The 11,960-nt window shown below is 43.5% G+C and overlaps 1 protein-coding gene across 1 annotated transcript in view; it reads right to left on the bottom strand.

Moving 5' to 3' along the window:
* Positions 1-449: 449 nt before the first annotated feature.
* Positions 450-11,960, bottom strand: part of LOC103507967 (gonadotropin-releasing hormone II receptor-like) — a 47,120-nt gene continuing 35,609 nt past the window's right edge. The window contains exons 2-6 of the mRNA XM_026822688.1: positions 6,829-7,197; positions 6,322-6,470; positions 4,631-4,698; positions 2,930-3,053; positions 450-709 (exon numbers count right to left, since the gene is read on the bottom strand). Of these exons, the coding sequence (XP_026678489.1) occupies positions 454-709; positions 2,930-3,053; positions 4,631-4,698; positions 6,322-6,470; positions 6,829-7,089 (858 nt within the window). The 5' untranslated portion in view covers positions 7,090-7,197 and the 3' untranslated portion in view covers positions 450-453. The remainder of the gene's footprint in view (positions 710-2,929; positions 3,054-4,630; positions 4,699-6,321; positions 6,471-6,828; positions 7,198-11,960) is intronic.

The following is an 11,960-nucleotide window of genomic DNA, read 5'->3' on the forward strand; positions in this document are numbered from 1 at the left end:
CAATTTAGTTCCGGCTCGAAGCCACTTGTTTGGACTTACCTATGGAGTGAGATCGCTGGTAGATCTCGACCAGAATGGCGGCATAGCAGTAAATAATGGCCACCAGGGGGAGACAGTACATCATAATCATACCGAAATAGTTATAGGCTATCTCGTAACCACGTGACGGGAATGAGTGAAACGTGACGCACTGCGTGAAGTTAGCCACGTGTGGGTGTTTCTCCACGTGAAATACGTAGATCTGAAAGTGAAACAGAAAAGCATGTGAAAGTGAAAAAGAGTGGCCAGTCTAGTTAACTTGTTTGGTAGCGCGCCTACCTTGTAAGCGCTAGGCCGCGGGTTCGATTCCCGACCGGGGCGGATTTTATCCTGATGGGATAATGTTCGTTCTCGGAACGGCTGGCTCACAATTAAATAGGGACCTTCTCCACCGTCTGCATAAACAAGGGGGGCCTATTCCACGGTCTGTATAGACAAGGACATGTTGGTGAAGTGATACTGTCCGCTCGAGTAGCTGGCTACGGATGCCAAGGACTTTTTAGTCCTCAACGTCCTTCCATCCCCTACCTGCACTCCCCCGCTTCTGGTCTTGATATTGAACAGTCCATACACGATGGGGTTAGCGCAGGAATTGGTAGAGGCGAACATGAACAGGGTCTTCTGAATGCGCTGGTCCAGGTTGCGCGCCGACTGCGAGTCTGTCCAGAACCTACGCAGAAGAAAAATTAAGTTGTTAAAAGTGACGTTAAACCCCAATCATTTATAAGGCCTTTGTATGGAAGAGACCTTTGTTCATCCATGGACTAGAAATGGTTGATAATAATGATAGGGCCCATACCCTACCCTAACGAAATGATGCGGTGTAAGCTAAAATACTAGAGTTTCAAGAGAAGGAAATTCGGGTGAATCTAAAGCTGTGTCAAGCCAGCTTAGTTAGCTTGGTTGGTAGCGCATCTGCCTTCTAAGAGCCTAGGGTTTGATTCCCGCCCGGGGCGGATTTTATCCTGAACGGATAATGTACGTTCTCGGAACGGCTGGCTTTCTCCTATCTTGTGTTCCTTCTCTCTTCGATTTCGGGACGATAAGTCCTTAGCAGTTACAGTTCCCTCTACCAAACCTCTAGGAAAAGGCCAGCTGTTCCGAGAACGAACCCTTTTTTCCCTCGTAACACCACAAATGCACTTAACAAGCCTGAGTGCACCCCGACATTCGAACAAAGAACTGAAATAGCTATTTTTAGAAGGAACTGAAAAAAAGCCATTTTTTTTTCTTTTGAAAAAAGAACATATAACTCGAGAGATCCGTTTCCTATTACATGACGAGTGTGAAACGTCTACCCACATAGATAGGACATGGAGTAGGAAATGTGGATGTGAATGGATGTGGATGGGTAAATACAGACTGGATGGTGGAGGGGGTCCTACATTTTGTACAACTGGGTCAATCCACCCTCAAGATATGGGTATCATTTGCAGAGAGCTCTGCACTGCAAAGAGTTTTACATTACAAAGAGCTCTCTACGCTTTCCTATTTTTGTTAATGAACTTGCAAGTGTGTAATAATAATTATTAGTTATTAGGTACGTACATAGGAACTTTTACCTACATAATACCTAGTATGTACCTACCCATTTAGCCGAAGGCATCTACATTTCTACAAGAGAGAAAATTGTCACAATGTGTATGAACGCCGTGTATCTCATCAGTTATGCAATGTGCTTTGGATGGAGGGAAAAAAATTCGCGTGTTTTTTGTCATCTCACGAAACAATAACAGAAATTCTTCTTGTTGTTTTACAATACGAGTAATATAAAACTTGGGAAAATTTCTTTGCAATAACTATAAGTACAAGTGTGCCATGATCCATGAACAAAGAGAGAGACAGATGGAGGAATGAAAAGAGACAAGAGATGAAATAGATGAGGGAGATACAAAGGAGAGAGAGAGAGAAGGAGTAGAGAAAGAGAGAGAGAGAGAGAGAAAGAGAAGGAAAACAAATAATACAAAATGTGTTTCTATATTTCTATAAAACAATCTTCCTTTCTCCCTCTTTCTCCTTTCATTATTTCTCTCTCTCTCTTCTTCTCTTTATGTCTCTCTCTCTCTCTCTCTCTCTCTCTCTTCTTCTCTTTATGTCTCTCTCTCTCTCTCTCTCTCTCTCTCTCTCTCTCTCTCTGTCTCTCTCTCTCTCTCTCTCTCTCTCTCTCTCTTTTCCCCTTTCTCTCTCTCTCTCTCTCTCTCTCTCTCTCTCTCTCTCTCTCTCTTTATTTCTCTCTCTCTCTCTCTCCTTCTCTTTATATCTCTCATTCTAGCTTCTACTTCTACCATTCTCTAGGGACTAAGGTTCTCTGCTATTGGTACAGAAACCTACAAGTCGTTACCTAAAATTTACATATACAGTCGAACCTGGATATAAGGGAAATTTTTCTGGGCCCTTCATGCTGAATCTCGATATAAAAGAAACTGTATACATATAGTGAAAACCTGGATGTAAGAGAAAAAAAAGGTGGTCCCCTGGATTCTCTTATATCCAGGTTCGACTGTACCTACCTAGGTACATACATAGATAATTACATATACCTCTACCTATCTCAGGCCCGTATACAGGATTTCATTGAGGGTGGGGGGAGGCCAAGAGTATAAACAATGATGTTCGGAAAAAGGGGGGGGGTGGATGCTCCAAATGTTCGGAGTCCACCTCATAGTAAAGGAACCAAAAGGAAGCCCGGGGGGGGCAGACCCCCTCTCGCACCTCCTAAATACCGCCCTGACCTACCAACAACAACAAAAACACCAACAACAACACCAAAAACAACAACAACACCAACACGCTACTCAAAGTCGCGCGTCTACGCTTCAAATGTTAGACGGACCTGACCCAAGTGGTTTTAAGTGTAGTAAGTTAAAAATTTTAATAAGGTATAACTTACCAAACACAGATGATATAGTAGGGTGTCCAACAGATGATAAACACAACTACAATGATGATGGTCATCTTCAATGTCCTGGACTTTGCCCTTCCTAGGAAACCAAGTCCGGATCTTCTTATGTTGTCTGGAAAAGTATGAAAAAAGAAATTTTATTATCTCTCCTGAAAAAATCTATTGGTGATTCCTGCTAGGTGAAGGAAATAAATGACTATACCAACTGAGTATCCTATCCTCTGAAAAATACGCATGTACAATGATCTATTCAATCCTAAATGTCGTCAGGCCGACTAAACCTCAAATATTCAACGGGGCCTGAGAAACCGTTACAATGGAGGCATCGAACTCGGGACCTCCGGCGTGCAAGCCGGTTGGTTGTCAAGGAGTAAAATATTGCTACTCTCTAGGTCAGAGGTTCTCAAACTGGGGGGGCGTGGAGACAAATCAGGGGGGGCGCGAGCTTATCCTCGCGAGCTTTTCCTTTGTATCCTTGGTTACAACGTAATCATTAAAATGTCATGGAATATGAACATCCACAGCTAGGTAGGTACTTGGAAAAATTTAAGGCTGAACCTGAAAATGTTACTTGACAAAGTATCCCGTCTAGAAAAACTTTTGATGATACATCTGCTATGGACTTTTATTTTTTTACGGATAAGATGTACGCATAGGCACACAATTAAATTCCTATTTATATAATTACCTATGTACGTGATGGGTCAACACGAGAACACCAAAAAATAACCCTTTGAAATACGTCCAATTGAAATACGAAAGATTTGTGGGACATTTTAATTCGTCGATGGATTTTGGCTTTGTTAGCGCAGTGTTCGTTTTTCATTGTCCTCTCATAACACAGAGGAAACTCAAATAAAATGGCAGAAAAAAAGATAAAACTTTAATAAAGTCCCCCAACTCTCTATGAAGTCCCCCAAGTCTATAATATCTCTGTATGAGCTTCAGAGACTTCTCCCATCAGCCCTGCAGCTGATCTGGTCTGGTGTCAGAACGATTCACTGTTCTGCTTTGAATCCGAATAAAAAAGATGTCCTCCAGCGTCAATAACTCATTTTGAACTTTACAAAGGGATGAGGAGGAGAAAGAGAAGAAGGAGGAGGAGGAGGAGGAGCACGAAACAGATTCATATTCCAATATTTACTCTGTGGACGTATAGAGGAAGCAGGAAAAAAATAGGACAAGGATCAAGGATGTCACATGATAACGTAATGAATTTTTTTCGCTAAATTATATGCATTGTATTTTTTAAAATATCTGCTATGTAGGTAGTGTGTATAGTTAGTCCGATTTTCATGGGAAATGGCATGAAGGTAAATTTGCTCATTAGATACTCGTTATATTTGATACTCGATCGGGCTTTTGGCCCAGTTAGTGTGAGTTCTACAGCTCATTGAATTACTAGTAAACAACAGACCAATCCCGTAACAATACAACACGGTGGGCTCACAAACAATAATTATTATGTAAATTTATTTGACAATGAAAAAACGTAGCCTATAAAATAATACAAGACTAGGTTTATTTAAATTAATAAAAATTATAATAATAATAATAATAATAATAATAAAAAAAAAAACATCGAATACGTAAGTAGGTGTGTAGGTATATGGAAAAAGAGGTGGAAAGAGGCATGCTATACAAAAACTAAAAGCGGTCTACAAGTCCATGTTAAGAATGCCCGGAGACTGTTCGAGAGCGGTTTCTGAGAATTATCAGCGCAGCGGTTAACGAACACTTTAACATTAACCGTAGACCTGGGGGTAAAGCATTGTCTTAGCTGACTAAGGTTTTATACTACAGTAGATATACAGGGGGACTAAGGTTTTGTACTACAGTAGATACAGGGGGGTGCATCAAAAGGACCTTAATCCACCGTCTCAATAGACGAGATTTGGACTGAACCTTTCCTATACAAATTAATAAGAGGGGCCAATTCCACAATACAACAGTAGACCTACTCAAGTTAGGGGGTCTGATCCACTGGCTGATTACAAGGGAACCTGTTCCACCGTTAGAGGACTAGGGGGTCTATTCCACAGTCCACCAGTGGACCCAATCAAAAAGGACGGAGCTACTCCACCATCTGAACAAACAAGGGAGCTTATCCTATTCAACAAGGAGGGGGCTACTCCACATTTTTGGGGGGGGGGGGGGATTTGCAAGGAGGAGGAGTGGGAAGAGGACAAGAAGCAGTATGATAAGGAAGCGAAGCAGAGGATAAATCTATTTCCAGCAATAATTTAAGAGACTTGGACTAAAACTAAACGGATAGCAATAGCCTTGGAATGGGCTGCAAAAACTTCATTTTATCTCTTTAGTCTACACAAGTAGGTAAGGTATACACTATACATAGATAGGTAAGTATATACGTAGGTACCAGTGGCGTAGCGTCCATGTAGGGCGTGTATGGCGGCCATACACTCAAAATTTCACTCAAATACCCTTGAATATTTACTTTAAATAATTAATGTATTTTTATTAGATAAATAAAAATTATTATCCCTTAAAATGGTTAAAAATCCTTTAAAAACATTAAATCCCTTTTTATCCCAGTCCGACCCGAAAAATCCCCGAGAAGTTTTTTAAAATCAGTTTAATAGAAATAGAGGAGGTTCACCTTGCAATAATCAGGGTAAACGACTCTCTTTTTCATAGGATCTTTAGGCGAAAGTGTAATACCAAGCTAATTACCTACTAGCTAATTAGCATAAAGGGATGTTACAAAAGATTGCAAAAATTTTTTATAGAATGCCAAAGCCAGCCTAGTTAGTTAGCTTGGAGTGTAGCGCGCCTTGGAAGCGCCAGATCGCGGTTTCGATTCCCACTCGGGGCGAACTTTATCCGCAACAGAAAAGGTTCGTTCTCGGAACGGCTGGCTTTCTCCTATCCTGTACTTCTCTCTTCGATTTAGGACGATAAGACCTCTGTAGACGAAACTCGAGTCGGAAGTAAAAAGTCCAAGGATCCAATTAGAATATATGTACCTATAAAGTTAAGAATATTTTTACTTTCCTTATCCTAATATAGGAAGGAAAGTAATGTACATACATACATACATAACCATTACCGTTCTATCCTACAGGACAGGTCGATGAAAGTAATGTAATCGGAATTTTCGATAGTCAGTTTTTAGTGTCAAAACACGTTTTGAGGTCCCCAAAACCTAAATCCAAAGTTTCAGCCATTGGTCCGTGTCTGTCTGTCTGTAAACAAAATATCTCGAGAACGGTAAGAGCTAGAGACTTGAAATTTGGTATGTATTTTTCAAATGTGACAAGGCTTGTCTCAGGAATCACTTTGTTCCCTCTAGCAAACCTATTTTATTTATTTATTATTATTTATTTTATTATTTTTTTTAATGGGATTAGTCCACTTACCGGTCTACACTGATACAAATCAAAATGAAGCCGGATAAGAAGAGGCCGAATATCCGGAAGAAGGCCGTTATCCGGCACCAGGTGTCGCCAAATATCCACTGAACGTGATAGTTCCATACAATCTCCAGCGGCATCATCAGGAAGGTAACCTAGAACATGGAAGGGTTAAAATATCCTGATTTTAAATGGACGTTTTGGGTTTTATGAATTTCTTTTGGCTTTGGCTTTTTCTTCTTCTTCTTCTTCTTCTTCTTCTTCTTCTTCTTCTTCTTCTTCTTCTTCTTCTTCTTCTCTTCTTTTTTCTTTTGGGTTCATCTCTAAAGCTGATGTGTCCACAATGCCTCGACAACAATCGACGGTCGTCGACTGTGTGTGGAAACAGCTTTATACTTTTAGCTTTTCCCAGGAATATCTAACTTTCTTCAGCACACTTAAAATAAACTCAACCGACTTACTAAAGATCAACAAACGTAACAAGCACCCTTACAATAAAATAATCGAACTTACTATGAGATCAGCAATGGCCAGGTGCATCAGCATAGTGTTAATACGGGAGCGAGTTTTCCGTCTTCGCCGCAAGATGGTGCTCAGAACTGTAATATTCCCAATGGCCGATATCACCATAAGTACACTATACGTTACTATGGCAACCACATGGCCTTCGTTGAAGATGATATTGGGGTCGACACTGGCGCCCCCCGTGGCAGTTCGGTTAGGCAGAGGCCACTCAGGCTCGGCGATCTTGGTGACATGTGTGGTTACCGCCATCTGGCGGACAGAGGCGGAACTAAGGAGGACTGGAGGAGGTGTGTACTGCGCAGACTCAGTGGAGAATCATACCGGGTGATGTGAGGCCATGGAGGTGACTCAGATTATCTGTGAACATTGACAAGAGTGTGAAGACTTGAAATTTGGTAGGTATGTAGTTCACAAATGTGACAAGGATGCAACACAAAACGTTTGATTGAGATGGTTGCTGTGCTTGGCGGTATTTTGACCGCTTTTGACAGATTTCGACCGTTTTTTGGCGGTTTTCAGCTATAGCGACAAAACGGTTAGAGATATTGTCAAGAGTGTGATGGTATACGGTGAGTTAGAGCACGGAAAATGAAATAAATGGTCGATTCCTACGTAAAAAGTAATGATAAATTCAAATCTGAGGTCAAAACTTCGAAAAAATAACTGTAAAAGGTCGAAAATTCAAATTTCATTTTCCGTTCTAAAGAGTTCAAAGATGTGTGACGTCAGACTTCAGGCAGTTGCCTCGCTAGGTAGCGCCAGTATGCAAGCGCACTTGCGGAGGAGCAGAAAGAAATGCGCAGAAACGTATGCGCACAAGCACATTAATGTGTTGCCTGCGAGGGATATTTGATGTGACGTCATCGCCTACGGGAACGTATGCCGTGACGTCAAAGTTCACGATTTACCGGTATTTTATAAATCGATTTATTTCGGGATCTAGAAGTCGTAGGAGAAAAAGAAAAATTCCGTTGGTCCTCATTATTCCTGCTCTATGACTTTGAAACATCACCCCAGTAAGCGCAACTGTTCTATTATAAGAACCTACTTCCTTCTTTTTCAGTTGGGAATTTTTTTCCTTTCTCCAGACCCCGACATCAGGGCCGTATGTAGAATTTTGTTTATAGAGGGGGGGGGGGAGGATCCACCCGATACTCCAAATTTTTGGAGTCTGGCCTACAGTAAGGGAGGAAAATAATGAAGGTCGCCCGCCCCTGAATACGGCCCTGAGTGACATTGGGAAATGCAGAAAAATTGAATAAACAAAGCAAAAATGACGACAAATCTTCTTAAAATAATTGAAATTGAACACATGCAAATCTTTGCCTGTCTTCCCCTCCCCTCCTCTACTGGGGTGTATAGGACGTGGCAACCAATCACAACTGAGGATTTTTCTCTTGATTGAAAAAGAGGATTTGTTAACTGTTTACCCTAGCCTTTAAGACTGAGTAATTTATATCTATTTTTACACGCGTTATGTCCCTACAGGGTGACGGAGCCAATTCTCATGGATTGCCTACTTTACAGGGTCCCTGAGTTGTATTCTCAAGGATTGCCTACTTTAGAACCTTTACAATTTTACATATTATTTGTATAGTTACCTAAGTACGCCTACTTTTCATACCTATACACTTAGTGTCTCTGATATTTTAAGTTGGCGAGGTTGCTCTCTGCTCTCATAATACACGACAGCAGTAGAGTAGAACATAGGTACCTAATATCTTACCTAAATATGTGCCCTGAATTTCAAAAGTTCATCTTTAGAGGAAGCCGATCTATGAAGGTGAGAAAAACCTGCTGAATCGGTTCGTGTACACAAGCGTGCTTACTGGAACTTGGCGTAGCGCACTGCCGCGCTACCGTGCGCTCAGATTAGTGTCGGCCAATGTCAATGCTTAGTAGGTATTTTCAGACGTACGTGTAGCTCGTAGGTAAAATTTGGCTCGATCCTTGATCAAATCGCATCAAACTTCGCGGTGCGCCGCAAGATAAGACCAAGAAATAATATGATCAAATTCAATTGGCAGCCTATTGAGCCTGCGATATTTTACTGTCTTGAGAATCAATCTTGAGAAGGAAATTGCCAAAACTTGAGCGAAAAAGTTTGTCACTTAGGCCGGGCATTAATAATTTCACCTCCAGGAATAACAAGGAAAGAGAAAAACAAGGGGTGATTTTGCCCCCTTTTACTTCTCGTGATCAGCCCTTTTTTGTTTACGCAGTGAAAATTAATTATTTGATTTTATTTTATTTTTAATTGTTCTTGAGTGCCCGTCTGCCCGTGCCCTTGGCAGAGGAAAATTTTGATTGAAAATCTTCGTAGAGAGAGATGTTGGTGGAAAGGCCGAATTTAGGCACGAAGAGGGATTTTATTTGAAAAATATTGAATCGAATTGAAAATTGAAATGATTTAGGTGATCCTGAACGGGTTATTAAAGCTGACAAGGTTTTAATGTTGTAAAACGGAAATCCCGCTCGGGGCGGGGTTTATCCTAAACAGATAACGTTCGTTCTCGGAACGGCTGGCTTTCTCCTATCCTGTCTTCCTTCTCTCTACGATTTCGGGACGATAAAGACCTTAGCAGTTTTACAAGATTTCAGTCTGATCTCGAAGTTTCCTGGTTGCGTTGCATTGGTTGCACAAGATTGAAATATTGCACGTACACCTACGTGCGTGCGTATAGGAGATGGCTTGTTCTATCAACTTCTTGCGAATGACATTTCTGCGGAGATGAAGGAGGAGAAAGGAGGAAGAGGAGGAGGAAGAGTAGGAGGAAGAGGAGGAGGAAGAGGAGGAGGAAGAGGAGGAGAAAAGAGGAAGAGGAGGAGGAAGAGGAAGAGGAGGAGGAAGAGGAGGAGGAAGAGGAGGAGAAAAGAGGAAGAGGAGGAGGAAGAGGAAGAGGAGGAGGAAGAGTAGGAGGAAGAGGAGGAGGAAGAGGAGGAGAAAAGAGGAAGAGGAGGAGGAAGAGGAAGAGGAGGAGGAAGAGTAGGAGGAAGAGGAGGAGGAAGAGGAGGAGGAAGAGGAGGAGAAAAGAGGAAGAGGAGGAGGAAGAGGAAGAGGAGGAGGAAGAGGAAGAGGAGGAGGAAGAGGAAGAGGAGGAGGAAGAGGAGGAGGAAGAGGAGGAGGAAGAGGAGGAGAAAAGAGGAAGAGGAGGAGGAAGAGGAAGAGGAGGAGGAAGAGTAGGAGGAAGAGGAGGAGGAAGAGGAGGAGAAAAGAGGAAGAGGAGGAGGAAGAGGAAGAGGAGGAGGAAGAGGAGGAGGAAGAGGAGGAGAAAAGAGGAAGAGGAGGAGGAAGAGGAGGAGGAAGAGTAGGAGGAAGAGGAGGAGGAAGAGGAGGAGAAAAGAGGAAGAGGAGGAGGAAGAGGAAGAGGAGGAGGAAGAGTAGGAGGAAGAGGAGGAGGAAGAGGAGGAGAAAAGAGGAAGAGGAGGAGGAAGAGGAAGAGGAGGAGGAAGAGGAAGAGGAGGAGGAAGAGTAGGAGGAAGAGGAGGAGGAAGAGGAGGAGAAAAGAGGAAGAGGAGGAGAAAGAGGAAGAGGAGGAGGAAGAGGAAGAGGAGGAGGAAGAGGAAGAGGAGGAGGAAGAGGAAGAGGAGGAGGAAGAGGAAGAGGAGGAGGAAGAGGAAGAGGAGGAGGAAGAGGAAGAGGAGGAGGAAGAGGAAGAGGAGGAGGAAGAGGAAGAGGAGGAGGAAGAGGAAGAGGAGGAGGAAGAGGAAGAGGAGGAGGAAGAGGAAGAGGAGGAGGAAGAGGAAGAGGAGGAGGAAGAGGAAGAGGAGGAGGAAGAGGAAGAGGAGGAGGAAGAGGAAGAGGAGGAGGAAGAGGAAGAGGAGGAGGAAGAGGAAGAGGAGGAGGAAGAGTAGGAGGAAGAGGAGGAGGAAGAGGAGGAGAAAAGAGGAAGAGGAGGAGAAAGAGGAAGAGGAGGAGGAAGAGGAAGAGGAGGAGGAAGAGGAAGAGGAGGAGGAAGAGGAAGAGGAGGAGGAAGAGGAAGAGGAGGAGGAAGAGGAAGAGGAGGAGGAAGAGGAAGAGGAGGAGGAAGAGGAAGAGGAGGAGGAAGAGGAAGAGGAGGAGGAAGAGGAAGAGGAGGAGGAAGAGGAAGAGGAGGAGGAAGAGGAAGAGGAGGAGGAAGAGGAAGAGGAGGAGGAAGAGGAAGAGGAGGAGGAAGAGGAAGAGGAGGAGGAAGAGGAAGAGGAGGAGGAAGAGGAAGAGGAGGAGGAAGAGGAGGAGGAAGAGGAGGAGGAAGAGGAGGAGAAAAGAGGAAGAGGAGGAGGAAGAGGAAGAGGAGGAAGAAGAGGAGGAGGAAGAGGAGGAGGAAGAGGAGGAGAAAAGAGGAAGAGGAGGAGAAAGAGGAAGAGGAGGAGGAAGAGGAAGAGGAGGAGGAAGAGGAAGAGGAGGAGGAAGAGGAGGAGGAAGAGAAGGAGGAAGAGGAGGAGGAAGAGGAGGAGGAGGAGGAGGGGAAGAAGAAGGAGGAGGAGAGGAAGAAGGAGGAGGAGGGGAAGAAGGAGGAGGGGAAGAAGGAGGAGGGGAAGAAGGAGGAGAGGAAGAAGAAGGAGGAGGAGGGAAAGAAGAAGGAGGGGAAGAAGAAGGAGGAGGAGAAAAGAAGAAGAAGAAGGAGGAGAGGAAGAAGGAGGAGGAGGGGAAGAAGAAAGAGGAGGGGAAAAGGAGGAGGAGGGGAAGAAGAAGGAGGAGGGGAAAAAGGAGGAGGAGGAGAGGAAGAAGGAAGAGGAGGGGAAGAAGAAGGAGGATGGGAAGAAGAAGGAGGAGGAGGGAAAGAAGAAGGAGGGGAAGAAGAAGGAGGAGGAGAAAAGAAGAAGAAGAAGGAGGAGAGGAAGAAGGAGGAGGAGGGGAAGAAGAAAGAGGAGGGGAAAAAGGAGGAGGAGGAGAGGAAGAAGGAAGAGGAGGGGAAGAAGAAGGAGGAGGGGAAGAAGGAGGAGGATAAGAAAAAGAAGAATGAAAGATTTACTTATGAGTCAGGACATAAATCTCACATGAGAAACTTCTAATGATAACAGAATGAAGAAACGCAATAGACTGATTGCTCTTTCTCTCCTTCTCCCTCCGTCTCTCTCTCTCTCTCTCTCTCTCTCTCTCTCTCTCTCTCTCTCTCTCTCTCTCTCTCTCTCTCTCT

This window comes from Diaphorina citri, unplaced genomic scaffold, assembly GCF_000475195.1.
Source record: "Diaphorina citri unplaced genomic scaffold, Diaci psyllid genome assembly version 1.1 scaffold355, whole genome shotgun sequence".
NCBI lineage: Eukaryota > Metazoa > Arthropoda > Insecta > Hemiptera > Psyllidae > Diaphorina > Diaphorina citri.